At 36.6% G+C, this 26018-nt stretch overlaps 1 protein-coding gene and 5 non-coding genes across 6 annotated transcripts; 4 read left to right on the plus strand and 2 right to left on the minus strand.

Moving 5' to 3' along the window:
* Window positions 1-225: 225 nt before the first annotated feature.
* Window positions 226-296, minus strand: Trnag-gcc. Its single transcript has one exon. It is a non-coding gene; the product is annotated as a tRNA-Gly (tRNA).
* Window positions 297-4966: 4670 nt separating this feature from the next.
* On the plus strand, window positions 4967-5053 carry Trnay-gua. Its single transcript is given in 2 exon segments — window positions 4967-5003; window positions 5018-5053. It is a non-coding gene; the product is annotated as a tRNA-Tyr (tRNA).
* Window positions 5054-5269: 216 nt separating this feature from the next.
* On the plus strand, window positions 5270-5342 carry Trnaf-gaa. Its single transcript has one exon. It is a non-coding gene; the product is annotated as a tRNA-Phe (tRNA).
* A 172-nt stretch (window positions 5343-5514) lies between these two features.
* Trnaa-ugc lies at window positions 5515-5587 on the plus strand. Its single transcript has one exon. It is a non-coding gene; the product is annotated as a tRNA-Ala (tRNA).
* A 410-nt stretch (window positions 5588-5997) lies between these two features.
* Window positions 5998-6068, minus strand: Trnag-gcc. The gene has a single exon. It is a non-coding gene; the product is annotated as a tRNA-Gly (tRNA).
* Window positions 6069-8548: 2480 nt separating this feature from the next.
* LOC114534850 (DNA polymerase delta catalytic subunit-like) lies at window positions 8549-25817 on the plus strand. The gene is made up of 22 exons (XM_028556323.1): window positions 8549-8848; window positions 10193-10425; window positions 10905-11102; window positions 11174-11327; window positions 12824-13056; window positions 13820-14176; window positions 14805-14996; window positions 15910-15998; window positions 16508-16618; window positions 17170-17283; window positions 17785-17830; window positions 18898-18999; window positions 19073-19168; window positions 19531-19668; window positions 20082-20183; window positions 20314-20384; window positions 20873-21025; window positions 21677-21779; window positions 22326-22458; window positions 23084-23197; window positions 24139-24289; window positions 24807-25817. Exons 1-22 carry the CDS (start codon window positions 8626-8628, stop codon window positions 24901-24903), a joined length of 3210 nt encoding a protein of 1069 aa, XP_028412124.1. The 5' UTR covers window positions 8549-8625; the 3' UTR covers window positions 24904-25817.
* The last annotated feature ends 201 nt before the right edge of the window (window positions 25818-26018 follow it).

A 26018-nucleotide genomic window follows, 5' to 3' on the forward strand; every position in this document is an offset into this window, starting at 1 on the left:
TCGCGCGTTGTTTGGTTACGCCATCAGTCAAAACTCGTAGTCGTTGGGCTTTCGAGTACGAAGTTTATCAAAAAACTCGTACTCAAAAGCCCGGCGACTACGAGTTTTGACTGATGGCGTAAGCAAACAACGCACGAGAATGACGAATCTCGTACTCGTACTCGTACTCACTGCTAAAGCTCCGTATTGATTAGGACAATGCATCCGAGCTCGAGGGCTATTTCATGCGCTGGCGGGGAATCGAACCCTGGTCTCCCGCGTGGCAGGTGAGAATTCTACCACTGAACCACCAGCGTAACGCCACATATTGTAGTCAATTTCGGCAATAACCTTACTCCGGATACGCTGAATGAAAAATATTTCGAATCAACGTATTTTGTTTTACAGTAGTTCATTATGCGATGCATGTTCAAGAAAATGTTAGCTTTACACCTATGAATTAGGTGCCATGCTACACGAATCAAACTTAGAAATTCAACTTTTAATTTCGTAAAGAGGGATTTATCTTTTAACAATTGCTGGAAGAGAAATCAAGTCTTATGACCTCACTGAAGCTGGTCCAACGTGAAAAAGTTCTACCGGCGGAGAGGGAGAGAATTAAAGAACTGGAAACTGAGAACGATAGTTTAAGAGCAGCTGCAAGATCCCTACAAGAAGACCTCAATGATGGAAGCAAAACACAGAAACGGGATTATACCAAAGTAAAGAGCTGTAGTAAAGATACTTCTGAAAGCGTTTTTGAGTGAAAGAATCGGTACGAAGTCCTCAGCATCAGTGATCAAGAAGACGATGCCAATGATTCTGTGAGCAAAGTATCTTTAGACAAAACCTTGGAAACTGGTCATCGGAATGAGAACACTAACACAACTCATAAAGGCAAAAATCCAAGTGAAACATCCTACTAATTGGAGATTCAATGATCAAGGATATTAATCCTCACAAGATATCAAAAAGCTCAGTTCGAAAGTTAATAATTATACCCTGGGAAAAGAGCTGAGGAAATAGCAAATGAATTCCAAAAAGCTCATGTGCATTCCTCTCCCACAGATGTTATCATACACGCTGGAACGAATAACTTAATACAGAACTCGAGTAAAGAATGCTGCGATAATATTAAGCATCTAAGCTCCACAGTACAAAACAAGTTTAAAGATGCCAGAATCGCAATATCTGGCCTAATATCGAGAGGAGATATTGACGTGGCAACAAAGATTCATGAAACTAATAAATTACTATACAATCTATGCAAGAAAAAAGGATATACATTCATCGCAAATAAGAACATAGACGAATCCTGCCTCAATGGCTCTAAGTTACACCTTAATACAAAGGGATCAGCGCTCCTGGCTGTCCATTTTATCAAATTTCTTCGGCGACTTTCACATCCAACTGTTGAGGATTATCCGAAGGAACTTCATCATCTGGGGGAGCTTCTGAGGATGATCATACCACAGACGCCAAGGAAAATAATTCATCGTTAGACAAATCGTTATATAACGCGGAAAAGAGTACTTATCCCACAAATAACAATGATCTGGCGAACACGTCAATAATAGGTAGTGTGGACGACCAATCTGCTGTGCGGGAGTCTGAATCTGTGCTACCGAGTGTAAATCGTAAGTGCACTAATATTAATTATAAACCATTTGGCAAAGGTCTAGTTATGGCCTCACTAAATATTAATAGCCTTTTTGCACATATTGATGAATTTCGAATATTTATGAAAGAATCTGATATTGATGTTATCTCAATTAACGAAACAAAGCTTGATTCTTTAATTGGAGATAACGAAGTCCATATACCCGGCTATGAAATAGTAAGGAAAGATAGGAGAACAAATGGGAGACATGGGGGTGGTGTTTGTTTCTATGTAAGATGCAACCTTAATTACAAAATTTGCGATGATTTAAGCTCTGACGATTTAGAATATTTAACAGTTGAAATAATTAAGCCTCGGTCTAAATCTCTTTTAATTAGCACTTGGTATCGACCTCCAGATCTGCCAACGTATTACTTTGATTATTTTGAGAAAATAATACAGAAGGTAGATTTGACGAATCATGACTAATTTCTATTTAATAGGTGACATAAATGTGGACCTTATGCCGGGAGTAACATCAGCCAATGCTAATAAATTAAATGATATATTTGAAATTTTTGGCCTCACACAACTAATTAAAGAACCCACTAGAACTACACCATATTCCTCAACGCTAATTGATCTTTGCGTTACAAATGCCCAAAAAAAATCATAAATTCAGGTATAATTGATCTTTCCATAAATGATCATGTTTTAGTTTATATGACACATAAGGTTCATAATAAGAAAGCGGAAGCGCGATTAGTTGAAATAAGGAGTATGAAAAATTTTCATAGAGGAAACTTTATAGGAGATTTAAAACAACAGCAATGGTTAGAATTAAATTTGTGCAATGAACCTAATGAAATGTGGGTAAGATGGAAAGGGATGTTACTTAATTGCATTGATAAACATGCTCCACTCAGATTAAAAAGAATTGGAAAAAAGAAGTCCCCTTGGATAACTAATCAATTAAAACAAAAAATGCGCCAGTGAGATTTTTTGAAAAAGAAAGCAAAAATGACTGGAGACACATTGTTTTGGCAACAATATAAATCATTAAGGAACTCTACGAATAATGAAATTAAAAAAGTGAAAAGTCAATATTTTACTGATAACCTTGAGACCAACCAGAACAATCCAAAGTCAACTTGGAAACTTATTAATGAATTAAGCTCTCGTAATAATTCTAGTCATAAGACCATATCTAATATTACAATTGGCGAAGAAACAATAAATGCGCCTAAGGACATAGCCGAAATGTTTAATTCTCACTTTGCAAAAGTAGGTGAGAACTTAGCATCTGATATACCACCATCTGCTGTGGAACCGGAGGTTTATATTGAGCCAACTGAAACCACATTCTCATTGACACCCCCCACAATAAATACAGTTTGTAGTAAATTAAGAACGATTAACGAAAAGAAAGCATCAGGTCTGGATAAAATACCCTGCAAACTTTTAAAACTTGCAGCTGAAATCGTTGCCCCATCATTAACTCTAATATTTATAAGATTATAACTACTGGCATATTCCCAACGGAATGGAAGTTAGCAAGAGTTACGCCGATTTTTAAGAAAGGTAGAAAAGATGATATGGACAACTATCGACCAATATCCGTAATTTCATGTGTTGCTAAGATTTTTGAAAAACTGATTTTTGATCAGCTATATGAGTATTTAAATGCTAATAATTTGATATCCAAAATTCAATCCGGTTTTCGATCATTGCACAGTACATTAACTGCCTTATTAGAAGCAACGGACAAATGGTCAATCAACATAGATAATGGCCTACTCAATGGAGTGGTCTTTATCGACCTCAAAAAAGCATTTGATACCATTGATCACACCATTCTCTTACGGAAGTTAAGAATATATGGTGTTGACCAAAGCGGCATCAAACTCTTTGAATCATATCTAAGCAACCGTGGCCAAAGATGTTGCGTAAATGGTGAATTATCTGAGGCTGTTAAAATAAGTTGTGGTGTGCCTCAAGGTAGCAACTTGGGGCCACTATTGTTTTTAATTTACATTAACGATTTGCCTAATTGTCTGGAAAGAGCCTCTCCGAGAATGTTTGCTGATGATACTAATATAAGTATTGCGGCAAAATCTGTAACAGAGCTTGAATCAATAATTAACTCTGAATTGAAAAATCTTAAGTGTTAAATCTATTCCAATCAATCAATCAAAATCAATCAAAACTTTATTTAAGCACGGTAAAATCTACAGTATAAAAAGTGGGCTATATAATTATGTACATTCATTAGATATTTAGGGACAAAATTACTAAATACAACACAATACAATACAATTTAAAATACAGATAATTATATAAACTGATTTACAAGATTGCCGTGCGAGAGTCTGTTTTATAGGGAAAAAATGTTGTCAATCTCCCTTTTAAATTGGTTAAGAGAGCATAATGCTCATACATTTTGAGGTAACTCATTCCACAACACCGCGCCACTATAACTAAAACTTCGTTTAGCATAATTTGTTCGCGGTTTTGGTACAAATAAAGCATTTTCAGAGTTTCTCAAATTGTATCCTGTGCTGTGGAATTCAAATAAATTACGGAGATAATTCGGTGTTAAATCGTTAAGAATTTTGAACATTATTACAGCCTTGTGTTTTTTCCGGCGTGTCGAAAGATTGTCCCAACCTAGTTTAGTGAAAAGGTCGCTGGAACTTGCATCGTAACCAGATTTGGTAATTACTCTCGCTGCTCTATTTTGCAGTTTTTGCAATTTATCATTTAACGTGATATTTAAACCATCCCAAACTGAACTACAATAATCAAAATACGGTTGAATCAAAGCTCCGTAAATTTTGAGGGCAGTGCTTGTATCTATGAACTGGCGTATCCTTTTAAGAGCACCAATTGCCGACGCAACCTTTTTGGAAATGCCTTCAACGTGTCGCGCCCATACTAGGTGCTCATCAATTTGTAATCCTAATGATTTCGTATCTTTAACTCTCTTGATTATCTTCCCGTCAATTTCAATATTTATTTGTTCATTATTGTGTATCATTAACCGTTGACGAGATCCAATTATCATAAATTCCGTTTTAGCGACATTTAGACTCAGTTTGTTAGCTATGAGCCATTGATTAAGAAAAGGCAGCAATTGGGGGATTAGCTCAAATGGTAGAGCGCGCACTTAGCATGCGCTAGGTAGCGGGATCGACGCCCGCATCCTCCAAAATATTGTGCTTTGGATCTCAAATCATGCTTCAAAAAACCGTGGCTTTCCGTTGAATGTTTTTCGTAAAAATTTTAAAAATAATATTCATACCTAAGTTTTTAATTATATTATCAAAATTCTATTAACTATTGTATGACAAATATTGATTGATCAATAAAGGAGCTGGCCGTTATCAGCCTTCGATAGCTCAGTTGGTAGAGCGGGGGACTGTAGATAAGTAACAAAACACCCCTAGGTCACTGGTTCAAATCCGGTTCGAAGGACAGTTCCATGGAAAAGATTTTGAAAAATATTTTACTTCCCTAAGTCAAATTTATATACTGGCAGTGGAGTAGAAATTTATTAAATATATGTATGCATATTTATAACAACCTGACATTTTGAAATTGCCCAGTATGCTCCGTTGTTGTGAGCAGCAAGGGAACTAGGTGGATGATCGAAAACGCCTGAAAAATATGAATACACGTTTTAAGCTGTATGCCGAAATAGCTCAGGTGGGAGAGCGTCAGACTGAAGATCTGAAGGTCCCTGGTTCAATCCCGGGTTTCGGCAGGAAATAATTTGAAAGACTTTGTCGGTTAGCTTGGTATGTCTGCAATATATTGAAAATAATGCTTTCATTTTGCGGTTTTCGCAAATAGTTTGTTTGGGTAATCAAATGTAAAAAAACCAAAATAGATATGTGTCATTGTAACAATAGATTTGAATGCAATACGGCGGCTCTGGGGGATTAGCTCAAATGGAAGAGCGCGCGCTTTGCATGCGCGAGGTAGCGGGATCGATGCCCGCATCCTCCATACTTTTTCCCTATTCAATCAATTAAAAACACATTAAATTCTCGAAAATGCGACACAACTTTATTCGTTCAAAATATCAATTTTCTTTTTAACAAATCGATGAATGGCGATTCTTCCTAACCTTTTCAGTGTTCGTGTCCTGGAATAATACTCATGCATTCAAGTGTTGATTGTATTGCCATGTAATCTCTTTTTGCCGGCCATAATTATAAAACCCGGGCCATGACGGTGAAAACGCCAGATCCTAGCCACTAGACCACATGGGAACTTGCTATGCCTTACGTAAAAATATCGTTTTATTTCAAAATTACCCGTTTTTTCTGAAGATTTTGGTACGGCACAGCAAGCGCAAAAGAGAAACCACAGGATGGGTGTTATTGATTAGGACAATGCATCCGAGGGGAATTTCATGCGCTAGCGGGGAATCGAACCCCGGTCTCCCGCGTGGCAGGCGAGAATTCTACCACTGAACCACCAGCGCAACAACACATATTGTAGTCAATTTTGGCAATAACCTTACTCCGGATCCGCTGTATGAAACATATTTTGAATCAACGTATTTTTTTTTAAAGGAGTTAATTTTTGATGAATGTTCAAGAAAATGTTGGCATTACACCTATAAATTAGGTGCCATGCTACACGAATCAAACTTAGAAATTCAATTTTTAATTTCGTAAAGAGGGATTTATCTTTTAACAATTGCTGGAAAAGATTTAAGGAAAGGCAGCAATTAGGGGATTAGCTCAAATGGTAGAACGCGCGCTTAGCATGCGCGAGGTATCGGGATCAATGCCCGCATCCTTTTTTGAATTTATCCAGCGTTTGAGCTTAACGAGCTTGATACAACTGGATCCAATATGATAATTGGGGTGTATTACCTTATTCATTTTTTTTCAAATTGAATGTTTTTACGGTAAACACGAATAAATATATTAATATGTCCACCCAACTTGTTGATGCTGGCGATGCCACTGGTATACTTCACAATTATGACGACTCCTTCTTCTTCAAGTGCTTTGAATGAAGCTGCTACGAAAGTCCGATATCGTGGCTACGAAACGGGGGAGTGGCTTGTGGGGGCGCAGGGAGACCAAATTATTTTTGAATAATATTTTTTCATGATTTTTTTACTGTGCTGGTTTGTGTCACTGAAGCTTATTAGTATGAAATATAAAGTCGACGGGGGTGTGGTTCAAGCTGTGACCGCGCACTTTTTTAGAAATGAGCGCAGCCCTCTCAATTCAAATTTCGTTCGGATGCCTACAGCAGCTATAATATACTTCCGACAACGATTTTTTACGTAAGATTTTCTACAAAAACTACCACCCTGACAAGCACCTTGCTGCCTTTTCATTGTCACAGATAGCATGATGGAGTCCGAAAATCGAATGGTGGCGACATTTATGGTACGATATTTCTTGGTATGCCCGTTTCGGTTTCCATTTCCCAAAAAGAAAACCAAACTGGAAATCACTTGATGCCCTAAAAGTGTCTGTTGCCCATTCATCGCTGTATGAATCTTGCAAAGTAAATTCCAAAGTGGAAGCGCGTTCCTAATGCCATTGTTTTGCCGGTTTTCCACTAGGGATATTTTTCGCGCGAAGCGACTTTATTCCTTTGTATTTGAGCAATTTGTTCCAGATGGTTGCAGTTGAGAGCTCGGGAACAAAATTAAAATGTCGATTCGCGCAAAAAATATCGCTAGTGGAAAACCGGCTTTACACTATGCAATTTTCCCTATGCAACCTGCAATGCGATTCAACTCCTGGGGCATCTAAAGTTTTACTATCTGCATTTCAAACACTCTTTACAAATTAACATTCCTCAAAATTATAATTGCATTGCAAGTTGCAAAGAAATTTGCGTAGTGTAATAGCGCCTGGAATGCCCTTAAAGGTATTTAGTGATGTTTTTTTACTCGCCCCAGCTAGCCGCTCGTCCAATTTTGGCAAAATTTTCAAATATTATAACACGTGCTATTAATCCCGAACTGTGCTTGCCATCGCATGATTACCTCTACTTCTAATTTGTTATGCTTAAGATAATACGTATTCTGTATCGTATTATAAGAAGTCGGTAACTATAGAGATTATCAGTGGCGTAGCCAGCCTGACGATTTAGTCATGCTATGCAAATTTTATGTTATTATCATTATTCATTTCGTTAGAAATTCATTGTTTTCACAGTCGATGAACGCCAAATTATTAGCATAGTATGACTAAGTTGTCGGGCTGGCTACGCCACTGGAGATTATTTTTGTGTCCTCAAATTTTCCCCAAATGTACCCATCATGCACACGCCACGACAATTGCTTGACTGGTAGCTGCCTGTGAATTTTTTATTATTTCTGTGCATGGTTTTAATTGTAATTTGTTGGATTCTAATTAACATTATATTGTTCACCTCTGGATACTACAGTATATATAATAGATTATTAATTTATTTCTAAAGGAATTTTTATCACACCGCATAAAAGCAATGACGTAATGACAAAATTAATGACGATTATCACGTAATAACATCTTCGTGCACTGGCCTACGATTGGTAACGCGATTGGTCAAAATCAAAGCTTGCCTCTTGTTTACACTGAACGTTTTTATAATTCACATTCAATGAAGCAAAAATTAACTCAGTTAATGATTACCTGTAGTCCTATTTTTTTCCTCGCTATGGCCATAGATAGAGAGAAAGGGGTCAGTGCTGATGGGATCTATTTAGCTATTTTTTTCAAAAGTTCTTTTTTTCTTAATATCGCCAACCTCCTTTCCATTATACTGACTACAGGGACAGATATGAGCTACATGCAACAATGCAAATAACTTTACTTTTTGAAAGCGCAGCCAATTTCTTGTTCGCCAATATTGATTATTACATGAAGTACCACAAAATATTTTGTCACGAAAACAGTGTTTTGGCGCGAACCACACGATTTTATAATTTATTTCCGTTTTAATATTTCGAGGGTTCTCCTATCTCGATCGCATTCACGGGAACATAATTTGTTGGCTGCATTTGAGAAATTTTGTATCGAGCAGTCATGGATCGTGGTGGAGAGAAGAGAAAGATAGACTATCCAAATTCAAATGGTATTAAACGTACGAAATCTGACGAACAGAAACCCAGTGGATTCGAACGTGAATTAGCGAAATTTGGTCCCACGGAAAGTCGGACATCAAAGTGGCGTAGACCTCCTTTACCCGCCTTGGACATCTCAAAAGATGCCTTGATATTTCAACAGCTTGACTTAGACCATTATATTGGTGAGGAATTATGATGTCATTTTTTTCATGGGCCTTATATCAGTTATATGTACTGTAGTCGCTTAGTGAATGAATTTATATTTTGTAGGTATACTTTAATATAGCTTATGTTCCTAACATATACAGTAGGCCATATGTATTTGTCTTATGTCCGACTGATTTCGTGTGGTGTGATTGCATTTACAATATGTGGACATGATTATACCCTGCAATTGAGCATATCTTGCTACTGCATTTTTTATACTCAGGCCCTCAAAACAATCCAAACAGTTCTATAACTGAATAAATTGATGACATACCACATATTTTAAACTGATGATGTTGAGTTTGCAGGCAATGCTTCCATAGATAACAGACAATAATTAAACATTACTGCCATAGCTTAATACATTATTTATTTTCATGTTGCTGATATAAATAAACAAATTCTTTGAAATATAAGTGATTAAAGTCTTAAAATCTCAGGTAGTGTAGTAAAAGCTCTGAGAGACTTTGCTAACCTCAAAATGTCTGACCCATATGTAGTCCCTGCTGGTTAGACATTGTGCTAATCTAAGGCTGCGTATTTTCGACCAGCCACACTAAGGATTTGTTACAAAGCTTTCACATTCCTTGGGTAAAAGCCTGGTCAGGTCAAAAAAAGCCAATTTTCTGCCTTGCTTATTAATGGAGGGACAATTAGTCTGAATGTCTTCCATACATTTAGAGCTAAACATACCTTATCCCTGTAGTATAGGGTGAATTATGCTAGTAATTGCCCTTCCGAGACAAAAAAAAGCCAGCTAGAGCCAATCATATAAATAAATGTTTATTACTACAATAAAAATACCCTCCATATATGAAGAAATATAATTTTTCCAGTGTATAAATCATTAGTGTTACAATTAATACTTACATTTAGAAATTTAACATGTATTTGGCCGATTTTTACCGGATTGTTCACCCTTTTATTTCACTATGCGCTGAGGCCATGTCATAACCCAATCTTAAATATAGTATTCTGTTGTATTTTTAATGTAGAGCACCAGCTAGTATAATGCTTTTCCAGAAATATTATTAGATTACCATTGTATCTATAAACATTTAATATTAGCATACCATGTATTAACAAAACCGGCCATGCACTACTCTAAACACTTTGGTAAGAAAACAGGCCTTCAACATGCATGATGTATCTGGTATCAAACATCATGACTTTTGCGTCGTTGCATTGGGAGATTAGTCATTGATATAATTTCATGATTGGTATCTTTTTTATTATTACCGTATACATTATAGTAATGGATATTGAAACTCTGCTTTTATCTCATGTGGTGCATAATATATACATTGCCTTGCTTCTAGGTCAACATTTTCCAGGAATGCCAGGGTCTGCTGTAGGCCCCGTCCCTATTGTGCGTGCATATGGCATTACCATGGAAGGAAACAGTGTCTTGTGTCACATCCATGGCTTTGTACCATATTTCTTTATACCAGCACCTTCCAACATGAAGAAAGATGATTGTCATGCATTTAAAGAGGTGCTCAATAAAGCTGTGATTGCAGATATGAGGTCAAACAGAGATAATGTTGTTCAGGTACAGTATATTTTGATTTTTTTTTCAGTTTGACTGGACTTTAATTTTCAGTTGCGCTGTGAAACTGAAACTGTTTGTTTGCTACCTGTTGGTTGTTTTTTCTCTTAATTGTTAATTCACATTTATTCCATGCAAACACAATTTCTGTCGCATTTATACTATTTTGCAATTGAGCTAACAACAAGAAAAACAAGTTCATGAATGAAACCAGGTGATTGACTTTCATGTGCGCCCTGTGATGGTGCTATACCACTCTGAGTTTCAGTACCAACCAGATATGCTGAAAATGAGCATTGAACTTGTAACTTCAATTTTTTAGCTTGTTCGGTTGGTTACTTAATTAAAGTAGCACCATCACAATACTAATTCACTCAAGTCACATAATCATAAATGATGATTGTTATAATGTCTTATTTGTTGTACTGAGCCTGCAAAACACACACCTTTATTTACATTCTTTATTTTGATGATGTGTCTAGGCAGTGCTTGCTGTCGATCATCACACAAAGGAAAGCATTTATGGTTACCATGAAAACAGAAAGATACCATTTCTCCAGATAACTATGTCATTGCCAAAGTTAATTGCACCTGCAAAACGAATTTTGGAATCTGGCATTCGATATAACATTGAACCTGAAAGAGCTTATACAACATATGAAAGCAATATTGAATATGAGGTCAGTAGTGGTCCACTAGAACTGTGCGTCCATACATGTGTGAATTTTGAATATTTGTGTTTTTTCAATAGATTCGTTTTATGGTTGATACTGGCGTGGTTGGCTGTAACTGGATCGAACTACCAGCTGGTAAATATCTCATGAGGAAAGAGAATCAGAAAACTTCAAGGTGTCAGTTGGAAGTTGATATTGCTTGGGATGAGTTTATTAGTCACCCTTGTGAAGGTATTGTTCTGCTTTGCATCATATGCATGCCCAGATCGACTTAAAGCTGTCACAAAACCTCGTTTAAACTTAAAAAAAGACAAAAAGGAGCTTATTTTACTATTTCTTTTCGTAATATAGCATTTGTTTGTATCAAATCCGCACTTCTGCCGTAGTCTGTATTCTTCTCCATTATTCCATTTACTATTCCATTTAACTATGGTTAAAACCATATACGTAATACATATTATATACCTCCTACAGTAAATGCATGCATCGGTTTTAAGGCCCGTTTACACTTGCTGCGATTGTATGTGCGATTTTCTTCTTTTCATAGATGTGAACGAGTAATAAGTCACGAATGCTCTGATGTGTACGAGCTCCTGTTTGCATATCAGTAACTAATTCACTCGTTCACATCTATCAAAAAAAGAAAATCGCGCATAAAATCGCAGCAAAAATTGCAAGTGTAAACGGGCAACAAAACGTGTTAGCGTTTTGCTCTTTGGTTGTATTTGCGATGTACAGTATTGTCCAGAAATAACCTAAAAAACCGCGGTTAACTAGGTCAAACCTCGGTCTGATCGCGATTGAACCGCGGTATTACGTATAATCACTATATATCATCTTATAACAATTTATATAATATTATAATCATATAACCATATAGCATCCTCTTCAGTCAGACTTCCATGCATGAGTAAGCAAATAGTTACATGCATGAGTAAGAAAATAGCTATCCACACCTTATACCACAAACCACGATAGCATGCATGTGCTACAACGCACTGAATTGCGTACGGGAAATGACTTATAGTTTTAGGGTAGCCAAGCGTATAAAGTCTGAGCACAACCAACCACGGGCAGAGAAATGCGTACAGCATTCTTCGTAAGGCCTCAGTGCCTAAATATTATATTGTAAAAGCAGAAGCACTAAACAAAGAGAATTGGAGTTAAAGTTGAAGACAAGGCTTTGTGGAGTTGTGTTCAGACAGAGATAAGTCAAACGTTTAAAGATATATTATCTTCTTAAAGTCATAATCTTATAGAGACGTTAATTACTGTACCGTTATTGGAAAGTTAAGGAATAAATAACTATATAAATCAAATTGATTCACACTGTGTTTGTTGCGAGTAGAAACAGAACCAAAAGCGAGTATTATCAAAGTTTATAGGACCGCGCTCGTAACAGCGGTGAGACGGAGGTTTAACCTCGGCCTAACTCGGTGTGACAGACATTTCTTAAGATGTTTTCGATATGATTATTGTGTTGTCGTTCTTAGCAAACGGCAACCGCGATCGTATTTTTTCCCTTGCGGTCGACCACAACCGAACCGCAACCGCAGTGTTAGGTTATTTATGGACAGTAATGTACTGTCATCGGTACTTTCTTTCCACCCGCAAAACAGCGCGAGAATGTATTTTTCCTTATTTTGCTTTCACTGTATATCAGACAACGCTGCAGGCTGTGAAATGGAACTCGGTTGTTTAACTGTATTTTTTCGACATTTCTTTAGGAGAATGGCAAAAGATCGCTCCAATTCGAATTCTGAGTTTCGACATTGAATGTGCTGGGCGCAAGGGAATCTTCCCAGAACCAGAAAGGGACTCGGTCATTCAGATTGCTAACATGGTTATTCGTCAGGGTGAGAAAGATCCATTCATTAGAAACGTTTTTACCCTCAACACATGCGCGTCAATAATTGGATCGGATGTGAAATCTTTTAAAAACGAGAATGATTTACTTCAGGTATGGCTTCAGCTAATTTGCAATTATAAAAGCTCTGTCTATAATGCTCGGTTTACAATGATAGGCTTAAAATCCAAATTTGCTAAAAAGGAGCGCTTTCAACAGTCTTGGTTTATATTTCGTAGTGTATTTTAATTTTGCCTCCTGAGTCGATCTTTTCAGTGTGTAGTGCATGTATTAAGGCTCTTGTTCTCCATTTTTTTCTGCAATGCAGTAGCTATATAGATACATGTAGCTATATGCATGCATGGATAAATTCAATGTCACAATAAAGGCTGGTTTATGAAAGAATGTTGTGACTGAAAATGTGGTGATTTACTGTACAAACTGGGCGAGTTGAAAAGTAGGTTAACCCGACACCGCGGTAATTGGTATGGCCTTCAAGGCAATTCTCAATACTTAGACTTCAAACTTGGTGAGAAAAAATATTTATAAATACTCAAGAAAATATGTCTGACACAAAATATTTGAAGCTTGCACACGGTAAAAACGAATCGTCTGAATTTATTTAATAACCTTGTGTATACTTAAAGCCTAAAGATGGCCATTTAACAACGGTCAGATGTGTATGATGAGCTGTTTTTCTTTGGTAGCGGTAGAGAAATGCACAATTGTGAACCAGCGACTAGCTTTTCGGTTTGAAACGTCTTAAACACCAATTTCTGCGGTGTCAACCTAACCCCTTTAGTTTACTGGTCCACTGCTAGCTCAGTTGGAGGTATAACATTTTCATCCACTCACTTCAGTTCATTATATTATGCAGGGATGGTCGAACTTCTTGTGCGATGCGGATCCTGACGTCATCACTGGCTACAATATCGTTAACTTTGATCTACCTTACTTGCTCAACCGCGCAATTGCGTTGAAAGTGCTGAAATTCCCATACTTAGGCCGGATCAAGGAAGATAAAAGCACCGTGTCTTCAACAACATTTCAGTCCCGCGCCTACGGAAAAAGGGAAAACAAAGTTATCAATATCACTGGTCGGGTACAGTTTGACTTGCTGCATATTTTGCTCCGAGACTATAAACTTCGATCCTACACATTGAATTCAGTTAGTTATCATTTCTTACAAGAACAAAAAGAGGATGTTCCGCATTCCATCATCACTGATTTACATGTGAGTTGAATATGTCTTTATATATATTCCACCATTCGGGTTTTTTCGTCTGATAATCTTTTCAATTGTGAGAATATTCCCTTCACCGGCCAAAAATTCCGTCTAGTGGAAAACTGCGCAGAGTACATGATCCTATCAATGGAACATTTACCTCATGCAAATATTCATACCAGTTCACACATAGACATTTATTTTTAGTATTCATCATTACATAAAGTGGTGTTTCATGCAACAAATTTGATTCACTATTCAAATAAGCTTATCACGTCAGCTTGTCAAACCTGTTTTCCTCAATATAAATAACAAACAGTCCAAATATCGCTGTACTTTGTTGTACTCGTTTTAGCAACATTTAGACTGTCTCGTTTACACGTAATTGTATAATCGAAATGAAAAATAACAAACAGTTCAAATATCGCTGTATAAGCTGTATATTTGCACTCGTTTTAACGACATTTAGACTCGTTTACACGTAGTTGTATAATCGAAATGATAAATTTATATAATTGTAATACTTTTCGCTGCAGAAATTTACAGCAATCTCCCGCTCTAAAACACTAGTTTGCTTGCATGGTCAACCAAACTGAATTTATCCATCAATAAAATTATGAAATTATTTGTATTATAGAAAGGTACTGACCAGACTCGTCGTCGGTTGGCAGTATACTGCCTTAAGGATGCCTTATTGCCATTACGTCTACTAGAGAAGCTCATGTGCGTTATAAACTACATGGAAATGTCTCGAGTGACGGGCGTTCCTTTCAGTTACCTGTTATCCAGGGGACAGCAGATTAAGGTTATTTCTCAGCTTCTTAGGAAGGTCAGTGTTGATATTCTTGTAAGTTTGCATGGTGATATTAAGTAAGTGAATTAGCTTGTAGGTATACCACGCGCGTATATGTATTTAATACTAGAGAGGTTAAAGATACCCGGGTTTCGGTATACGGGTACGGGTAGCCACAATTTGTTCATTGGAATTTCTGTTTGTTCGCACGTTTCATGATACAAATCATGCTTACCTCAAGAGGCTAAAGTCTACTGGAAAAGAATTGTCTAGTAATCTTCGAGGAAATTGAGAAACACTGATGGAAATTCATTGAACAAGATAAGGCTATCCGTACCCGTACACCGGAACCGGATCTTAACCTCTCTACTGCAAAGCTTTCCGTCCGTTAACCCCGTCCTTCATCAGTGCAATATGAAGGTCCGGGTTAACGGACCGAAAGCTTTGTGGTATATTCAATATTACCTGGTGTACCTATATGCTAATTTACTTAACGTCAGTATACTATTGTTGAATACCAAAATCTAATAAAAATAATATAGATTTAAGACGAAAATTCCACAGCTAAAACATAATCGTCCTTAAATTCAAAATTTGAGAATCGAGGAAGATAGTTTGTGAAAGTATTTTGGTTAAACAGACAGTTAACTATATTGTCATGTGGCCATTACAGCTGTATTGTTATTCTCTCACGTCAATCACATCAGCCTCTTTGATGTGTTCACTTTCACACTCACGACTAACAGGTAATCAGGCTTTACAGCACCTACAGTGCGACCTATTACCATTACAGGGGCAATATTTTTCTTTATTGTTTCTGTTTCGGTGGGAATAATATAGTGTGAATAAACCCAGGCCCCGATACTCAAGTACATCTCTGCAAATTGTTTTTCTTATTCCATGTTCCCGACATTTATTTACTGGAACATTTTGTGGTGTTTTTATTAAGGCACAAACGCAAGATTTGGTCATCCCTGCCCAAAGGATTGATCCAGGTGATGAATACACTGGTGCTACTGTAATCGAACCTGTAAAAGGGTGAGTGAGCATTTGTCCTTTTAGTGAAAACGTCTCGCGTCGTTCATGTTCGGCTGCAGTCATTTTGCGCGTGAATTCAACATCACCGATGTGTATATAATATGTACGTTAGAAAATTAAAAACTATATTCAAGACCTATCTAAACGATTCAAGATTCGATCGAGTACTGATGAAGATTTACACACTTTAGACCTATGAAAAGAGGGCGACTTTTTCACTATTGAAAGAGAAATTAATTTTATGACTTCAGGAAACGAATTGTTTAATTTGTAAAAAATTGCCGTTTGCACTTTGAATTACCAAAAATTCTCATTAAATATCAGTGACGGATCTAGGCCCATGGGGTAATGGATTTCAAAAGAAGATTTTTAAATAAAAATCTACCAATGCGATTGATTGCAATTTTAAGCTGTATTAACCCTTAGATCCGTCACTGTTAAATAAACCCGCTGATCTTTCTATATAAACTGTATGGAGACAATTTTGATTTGGGAAATTCTACTTACAGGTACTATGACTCCCCAATTGCCACTCTGGATTTTTCGTCATTGTATCCGTCTATCATGATGGCTCACAACTTGTGTTACACAACGCTGCTTACAGAAAAAGGCGCCAAAGAGTAAGTGCAGAGATTATTTTCAGACTTGCGTTTCTTGTTAAACCATTGGGTGCCCAAATTTGCGTGATAATTTGAACGCGAGAAAATTTTCGGCAATTTGTCAACATAGTGTAATAATATAATTACATATATTTTTACAATGCGTTGACAGAATTGAAAAATTTCTCGCGTTTAAATTATGATTAGCAAAATTGGCCTGCCTATGATTCAATCGCTATAGCTTTTTTAATTTAAATTTTCTACCTTTCAAAACTAAGGTCTAAATTATATGTCGGAAACAATAGATAATGAGATGATAGACGTTTAACCTAGGCCTAACTAAATCTAAGTCAAAGTAAGTGTAGCATAAATGTAATGTAATATAATGGTTCGAAAGTTAAACAGGACCAACCTGCCTTTGCTTGTTATATTCGAGTTATATAGCTATCATTTGTTCAAGTTACGTGTATATAAACGCATTGAAGAATCAGCCCATTAAATGCAACCTGTCTTTTCTGTTGTTTGGGGCTCTTTAAGATGAATTGCTTGAATTAATGCTTTGAAATTTTTAGACTTGCTCCTGATGAATATATAAAGACACCATGCGGTTCATATTTTATTAAATCGACGAAAAGGAAGGGAATATTGCCAGAGATTTTGGAAGATCTATTGAGTGCGAGAAAGAAGTGAGTATTAATGACCGTTTAAATAATGCATTGTGTTTAATACGTTCTATACAAAAATTTGTAAACACGAGTTTTTTTTTTGCCCACGGTAGAAGTTGTTGGAATTGGGCTGGACAACGTATTTCTTTGTACCGAGAATGTTATTTGCGTCCTCATGCATATTAGAAACGCCCACCATTAACTTTATGTATTTATTGGAAATACTTTTTTTCATGAAATATTCAGCAAGATATTGCATGAAAATGATTGATAATCAACTCTACGTGATATTCCCACAGCAGAAAAACAATTTGAATTTTTTTTATGCATTCGCTAGTAAATTCATTATACCTTTGTACATATACCATAAATTAAATGGTAACTTTTATACAAAGAGAGTTGTGTAATTAAAAGGGTTAGTTAATTTGTTATGGATGATATGTGATAATATACGGGTGATATGTTATCATGTAAACCTCAGGACAAAACTCTTCTTCAAATAAATCTCCTTTCTCGTTTCAGAGCAAAAACGGACTTAAAGAACGAAACAGACCCTTTTCGCAAGAAGGTAATTCGCATCTTTCTCTGGCTGCTGTTAAACCTCATATTAATAGCAAGCACGCACAGTCAGAGGAAGTTGTTGCAGTCGAATACAACTTTGCGCTACAAAGCCCCCCGTATACCTACATAATCAGATAATTATAAATCATTACAATTTCGTAGACCAACCACTGACAAATGCTTTTGAAAGTGCGGGCTCTGCCTTATGCCCGGATAAAATCGTTACCCAAAATGATCTGACGTGCTGTGTATTCTAAAGCGTTTTCATAAGAAAATGGGAAATTCTAATGACCCTAGTAATTAGGATACGAGTGTTATTTAATTTTGACTTATTCATTGTTTAAGCTATAAACGGGCTTGATACAACCGGCCCCATATTGCTAAACACTAGTATTATTTGTTTAAAAGAATCCGCAGCCTCTGATTGGCTAATAGTGATGTGTGAAATCGTCATGTCCAAAGTGTATGTCACAGCGTGTGATACGACTTTTTTCATGCGCGCTATTACGTCATAGCAAAGACATCTGCGTCCGAAGGAAATAAATAAATAATGAAACAATTATTGAATTTGGTTTTCGCATGATAAAAAGAATTATCAACCCTCAGTTTGTCACATTGACATGTATATACCTAGACTGCCTGCTCGTGCACTTTTGATTAGCGACGAGCATGGCAAATTACACGTCATATCTGCTGACGAATATAAGATGGATGAGAATGGTGTATATTACTGATTCTTCAAAAATACATCAGCTTGAAATTAAATAATTTGAAATTTAAAAAAAAAATCTTGTAAAGCTTGAAAATATTCTGAAACTACTGCATGTTTAGTGTTTCTCGTTGTTTATAAGCGGATCTTCGCGCCCAAAATGCAGTCAGCAATACTGGTCAGTTGTCGATGTCATGAACACTCTCATAATTGCCGCCATTTTGAATCGCGCATTTTTAGCAGTGGTTTGTCATTATCACAAACTTCGGCTTGATAATTCTTCATATAATGTTCAACTTCATTCAAAACTTGTTAATTATTACACCCACTAAGAGAAAAATTTACTTCAGAAAATATCTCACCAGGTACTCGATGGTCGACAGTTGGCCCTAAAAGTTAGCGCTAACTCCGTATACGGCTTCACTGGTGCTCAAGTTGGAAAGCTACCCTGTCTTGAAATCTCCTCGGTGAGTATATTTAGTTTTCTCTATACTTGCAGGTGCGTGATGCACGACTTTACATATGTCGATGATGTTCTAGAGCGTAACTGCATTTGGGAGGATGATGATTGAGAAGACTAAGGAACTTGTTGAAGAAAAATACAGAATAGTAAATGGATATAAACACGATGCGCAGGTGAGTTTGCTGAGGCCCCGTTTACATTACACTCGATTTGTTTTCACGACACGGCTAAAGTGGGTGCCTGTGCCAATTTCATCGGTGACCGGACCTTTCTATGGGTAGCCTGAACTCTAATAGAATTGGTTCCCGAACACAATCGTGTTAGTGCTCAAGCTACCAATTCAAAAACCGGGCCCTTCTAAAATGGGCACCTGTGCGACGTGCCGATTAATTTAGTGTAATGTTAGTGTAATCCCTTTTCAACCTGCTAATCTCATCTCATATCGAACATTCTTATAGTGTTGCTGATATACACTGGCACTATAGTATATAGTGCATGTCATTATAAATTTTCAGGGCTAATATTTACTTCATAGGTTATATATGGCGACACGGATTCTGTTATGGTAAAGTTTGGTACAGATACCGTTGGGGCAAGCATGGAACTTGGAAAAGAAGCTGCTTCTTACGTCACCTCACATTTTATTCAACCTATTAAACTGGAGTTTGAAAAGGTCAGTATTTGCAATGTACATTCATTAATATGAATGCGTATACATGCATGCAGGCAAAGTTAAACTGCTGGCCTGGATGTTCGCGGGCTGATGTGGATGGTCTATGCCCCTCTAGGGGCTCAAGGCTTAAGTAATAAGTAAGTACGCAAACATCTACGTTTCTTGAGATAGAGGGTTTCCCAGAAACCTATCACCGATGCATAACAATGTAATAGTTAGAGTTTGAACGCTTAAGCACCCTGTTGGGACTCACAAGTGTACGTACAGGGTGTATATAAAAAAGGCAATTTGCTCTGGGGTGCTCTGATATTTATCTTTATTTGTCGTTTTCCGCTAAAACCCTGTCAAATTGTGGCGAATTTCCGTTTTAAAAGTCATTAGTTCTAGCGTCTAATCAAACATTTTATTTCAAGGTTTATTTTCCGTACCTTTTGATCAGCAAGAAACGGTATGCAGGATTGTACTTCACGAAACCCGAAATTCACGATAAAATGGATTGCAAAGGAATAGAAACGGTAATAAAGACCTTAGAATGTTTGTTCATTTTCCCAAACCTGAGTGTATTGTTCTATTTTGTCCATAAATGTATACTTGAGGAAAACTCATTTTGAGATTAAGTATTCTTACTTTATGTTGACATTTCAGGTTCGTCGAGATAATGCTCCATTAGTTGCCAGCCTTATCAATAGTTGTCTGCAAAAAATCCTCATTGATAGGTACTGTGCGTTTTAGCTGAAGTAGATTTATACCTGCTATCATTATGCTTCAAAAGCATTTTCCGTGTTTCTATACAGTGTGTATAAAAAACCTGCAACCCTAATAATTAATTAAAGCGAACATATATATGAATATTAAGTGATTGCAGTTTTTTTATACACCTTGTACAAGTTATAGAAACACGCCTGGGAGTTTGGGAGAACGAGAAATAAACAGTGGGATGGAATGAGCCGCGTTATTTCATTACTTCGCTTATATTCGGCGGGAAAAGTCCCGTGTTTCTATACAGTTATAGAAATACGCTTCTCGACCAATCAGCACGCGCGTACTATAAGTGTTATTATAATTATGTTTGTTGCACTCCATTGACGATTTTTACACCCACATTTTTTGAACAGTTTTACTAATTTAAAAGTAGAGTTTTTTTGCACGTTGCAAATAAATGTGTAACAGGGCCTTTAATTAATTATAAAGTTATATCTTTCAGAGACCCTCAAGGAGCAATCGAATACACGAAACAGGTTATATCCGACCTATTGTGCAACAGAATAGATATATCACAGTTAGTAATTACGAAAGAACTAACAAAGACGGGAGACGAGTATTCCGGAAAGCAAGCTCATTCAGAATTGGCTGAAAGGTGAGATATTTATATTACAATAAGTAAAATGCTTTTATAAGAGTTTGTGACCAACGAAATTTTTCGCTTGTTAACAACGCGTTTTGAATAATTTGCTAAATTTGGTAGTTTGAAAGAACCAAAGCATCCCTAAACATCGGGCTAATACTCATTGCAGATATCCTCTGTATCCAGGAAGCTTGTTTGTAGAAGCTAGCCGTAAACTTTCGAGTTAGCCGAAATAATTGAAGAATTATTGAAAATTTAAGCTAAGCATTTAATGTCATGATCGAAAAAGACAATATTTTTTTAACTGAGCGTGTGGGTACACTTTGTTAGGCATTAATTTATATTTAAAATTTCACATAAATTGCGTGATATTTTGGTTTTTATCCTGTTTAACCGTGCAAAATCAACCGTTTGAAGATTGTTTTTATTCGTTTCGTTTCAATGAAAATGAATATGGTAACGTAGCAGGAATCTAGTGTGTTTTTTCGAGCAGATTCAATGCAGTGCAGGAGGCTAAACACTGGCTGTATTACGATGCAATGATCGCAATGTTTTTTATTTGAAACAAATGAAGAAGACGTTTACATAGCGTGGCTTCGCCAAAAGAATGAACAGTGAACACCAATGATAAATCATTGATAATGAAAAATTATCCACATTTAGGATGAAGAAAAGAGATGCGGGATCCGCCCCTAAATTAGGCGATCGTGTCCCATACGTCATCATCGCAGGGGCAAAAGGAATGGCTGCGTACCAGAAGGCGGAGGTAAAGCTTGATATGCATGTGCATGTAAAACTACATCAAACCTTACGGGGTCATCGTTGCGATAAACTGCATGTCCAGCGTATTTAGGCCAAAATTTTGGTTTAATCGAAACATACGCTAGCTGCTTTTGATGGTTAACCGTTTAACTGCCTAGTTTTGTGAGGCTAAACTCTTTATTTGGTCGCAATAGTGTTTCCTTCAACTGTACGAACAATTTGTACTTGTTAGCCTCGTTTACACTACACTCGATTTTTGCCGGCTCGTCAGGGGTAGCTATATTAATTTCATTCCGTCCTCTGCCTTTGTATTGTGGTCTGGGGGAATTGGTCTGGGGCCTGTTGTATAAAAGACTTGAAACTGTAGTTAAGGACAGAATTCGCCAATCAGAGTTGTGTATTTCTGAGTTAAGTAGAATTTAACTATGCAAAATATAGTTAAAGGCTTTTATTATATACCACTTGTCAAAGTTTTCTGTTCGTAACGTTTCATTGGTCGAGAGTGACGAAAAATGCGATTTCAATTATGTGTTATCTATTCATATTTCAGGATCCTATTTATGTACTAGAAAATAATATCCCTATCGATACAACTTATTATTTGGAAAACCAACTGACAAATCCTCTGATGAGAATATTTGAACCAATCCTTGGTGAAGATAAAGCGAAGTCTGTGTTATTTAGTAAGTCTCCTAAACCTTATTATTATATACCTAGTGTCAAAATTCATTCATATATGAGAGGGTGTTCGTATATTCATCTTTTTATAAGTGGGAATAAAAGCGTAGAAAAGAAATCAGTCGAATATATGAATATGCACCCCTAATTAAGCGTCTAGCTACGGCCATGATTGAAGGCATAAATCACCTTGCTGTTACCTCAGGCTACTTTGATGCAAATGGCTAGCAGGGCGAAAAGATTTTTTTACGAACATTTCATTCATGCAACTTGATATCTTCAAAATATGACACACATGCAAGGATCCCAAACCTTCATCTTTTTTCCTTCGTGCAGAAAGTAGATTGGAAATCAGAGAGTTGTGCATATAGACCCAATCTACACAATTGAAGATTAGTGTTTTACATTGAACAACCCTAAATATTATGACATCACCACGCAAATAATTCCTACCCTTATACTGTTTACCATTGTGTTCGCTTTGGCGGTGGCTCGCTTAAAAATCTGCCCATGCAGTCGTGACAGTCGTGAAAAACACAGCAAGTGTAAATTAATATAAATTCGGAGTTAAATGACATCTAATATTCCTTATTTTGTAGTAACTTTTGTCCTTGTCCTTGTCCTGTTTAGAGGGAGAACATACAAGAACAAAAACTGTCGTTACGTCAACGATTGGAAAGTTGGCGAACTTCGCTAAGAAACGTAGTACTTGCATTGGTTGTAAATCAGTGCTTCCCGATGACCGTAAGTATGCTGTTGTAACCTTTCCATGTAAACGAGGAGCTATTACAGTATGAAGCAAGACGATTAAGAAAATAAAATAAAGTAAAGGAAAATCAGCTCAAACAAGTCTTGATTAAGCAACTGTTTTAAATGTACACAAGTCGGATAACTTTTCAATATTACACTCTCAACGGTACCTCGAAATTAAGTCAAAGGCAGTTGATGAAGAGGAGCCAGTTTTTTAAATAACTAGTTGACTTTTAACTGTAGTTGAATTGGCCAATCAAATGCGTGTATTTCTGCGTTAATTAGGATTTAACTATGCAAAATATAGTTTTATACAACCGGCCCCAGATGTTTGGCTAAAGTTAACATCCCGTATGCGGGTTTGCGAATCCACATCTATTGTCAACATCAGATAAAATTGCCTGTTAATTAATATATTCGATTATAATTTCTCACTATATTTTTTTCTTCTGCTGTGCCAAGGCTAGATTTGAAGGTTTTTCCATTTGAACGTGCAACAAAATGCTTAGCCGAAAAGTTGTCATCAATTTTACAAATTGAAGTGTTTTTTAAATTACTAGTGCTAATTTGAATAAAAACCATTCAATATAAAATTTAGATTTATAGTTTTTGAACTTATTTTTAACTTTCATCTCTAATCGTCCAACGCAATTAGGTTTTTATTTGACTTTATGTAGCTCATTAGAAGTAGAAATTAAAAAATATATAATCCTTATAGGTTGTGGCTTCTAAGGACATTAAATATATCTTTCGTTAAGGGAAAATTCGTCTAATCTCTGCAAGAGGCACGTTATAGATGCCCTAAAGGTTGCCAGTCTCCGAACTGTTCGTCCAAGTCGACCATATCCGTCGTTTATCTCATGCATGTAAACTTGGCTTTAGGCTATGTATTAACTCAAGTTCGGCCAGCTCATTTTTTTGCACTTTTGCCGTAGGTGCTGTGTGTAATCACTGCAAGCCGCAGGAGTCTATGTTTTATCAGAAAGAAATCGCCAGTTTAAATTACTTAGAAGAGAAATTTTCCCGTCTATGGACGCAGTGCCAGGAATGTCAGGGCAGCCTTCATCATGACGTGTTATGTACAAGGTTAGAAACTTTGCATTTTAAGCCCTAATTCCACGGCCTAGATTTTCGTAAGCGAAATGCGAAATATCTCGCCTGCTTCTTTTAAATTGTGATCGATAAAGCAGAACAATTTATTCTAGTAGTCGAATTTCAAAAGAAACAGGTGAAATATTTCGCATTTCCCTGAGAAAAAACGCTCGTGGAATTAGGCCCGTTTCAAACGGCGAACTTTTCATGCATGCGTTGAACCTAATATTAAACAGCTAAAGTCTTTGTTTAAGTTCATTTGCATTCGATTCGACACATGAAAATTTCCACGTCTGAGACAGGATATGGAGGGATATCGCTGGGAAGTTACTGGGACTAAAATTTTGGTTCAATTAATTGGCTCCTTTATGTTCAAATTGTTAACACGGCATGGAAATGTTTGATTTTACCTCGCAGCTCTATAGACACGCCCTCAAATGCACCCCCTAAAATACACGCCCTAAAAACCAGCTTCACAACTGCGATAATAACTTTATAACTGCTTTTTCAGTCGTGATTGTCCCATATTTTACATGAGGAAGAAAACCAAAAAAGATCTTGCCGATCAAGACAAAGTTGTGGCAAGATTTGGGAATTATTCATGGTGAATCTGCCTGGCGATCAGATCATGTTGTTATTAGCATTGTAGTTAACCTTTGGGTATGTTCCCGGAAGTAGCTGGAGCTCTGCCATTTCCCAATCGAACAGGGTACTGGATCTAGTCACCAACCGCAAAGCATCAATGGACTGTTTGGAGGGACTGGAAATATAAGTCTTAAGTTTTTGTCCCTCCAGACAGTCATAGATGCTTTCCGGTTCGCGGCTAGACCCAATATCCTGCTCGACTGGCAAATGGCTAATAGGAAATGAATGCGATTTTGTAAATATTGCATGTAGCCGTTTGATTTTACGCCTTTATATGTTCTTCTGAAACATTAATATTATACCTTACATATTATATATGTCTGGTGAACATGTCTGGAAATGTTATTTTTCCTAAGCGGAAGACAATTCAATACTTCATCGTTTAACAAAACCTGTGTTCCTTTTGTAATATAATCTGTGACAATGAGTTATTTTGAAATTATCATGGGAGAAACTTAACCTGAATTTAAAACACTTTAATTTCCTGTATTACATGTAGCAATTCTCAGCTTATGCTGATGTATATATGGAACAGAAATTATAATTTATAAAACAGTTTCCATTATTAAGAATATAGCAACTCAAACTAGTAAATTTGATAGTCGTGTATATACTGACTTATAGCTAAGAAGTTCAAAATATTGCAATTTTTGCATGTTCTCGAGGATTTTGGGTTGAATATTTCATCTAATTTTAATAAATGTGGAAAAATAATTCAGATAGAAACATTGCTAATCCAGTCGAAATGTTGAGCTATCAAGCCTATCCATGAAGCGAGAGTATTTTTCGTCTGCATCAAGTTTCGATAATCCGATATCTGTAAAGAGTTAAATGTAGAAATTCTCTCAGAATGAAAGTAAACATGGCCTGTTGTCAATTTTTTATTCGTATTATCATTTTTATTTATTTTTTACTTGTCTTCTGACCATGTTTAGTGAAACAAATATCCCGAAATGAGACAAGATTGTTGAGCAAAATTCGTCCGGCAATTAATATCCTTTATCCATGAATATCCCTCTGAATCCTCCTTTGGTCCTCATCCTTAATCAGTTATATATTTGTGCTACGAATTTCACGA

This window comes from Dendronephthya gigantea, unplaced genomic scaffold (genome assembly GCF_004324835.1).
Source record: "Dendronephthya gigantea isolate DGI-Jeju-01 unplaced genomic scaffold, DenGig_1.0 000108F, whole genome shotgun sequence".
In the NCBI taxonomy this organism is placed as follows: Eukaryota; Metazoa; Cnidaria; class Anthozoa; order Malacalcyonacea; family Nephtheidae; genus Dendronephthya; species Dendronephthya gigantea.

What these genes read in the sequence shown, in the direction of transcription:
- LOC114534850 (XM_028556323.1), top strand. Translation starts at nt 8,626, where the DNA reads ATGGATCGTGGTGGAGAGAAGAGAAAGATAGACTATCCAAATTCAAAT. An exon ending in ACAGAGATAATGTTGTTCAG is followed by an intron (nt 10,426 to 10,904) that starts GTACAGTATATT and finishes TGATGTGTCTAG; the next exon opens with GCAGTGCTTGCTGTCGATCA. An exon ending in ATTGCAAAGGAATAGAAACG is followed by an intron (nt 20,184 to 20,313) that starts GTAATAAAGACC and finishes TTGACATTTCAG; the next exon opens with GTTCGTCGAGATAATGCTCC.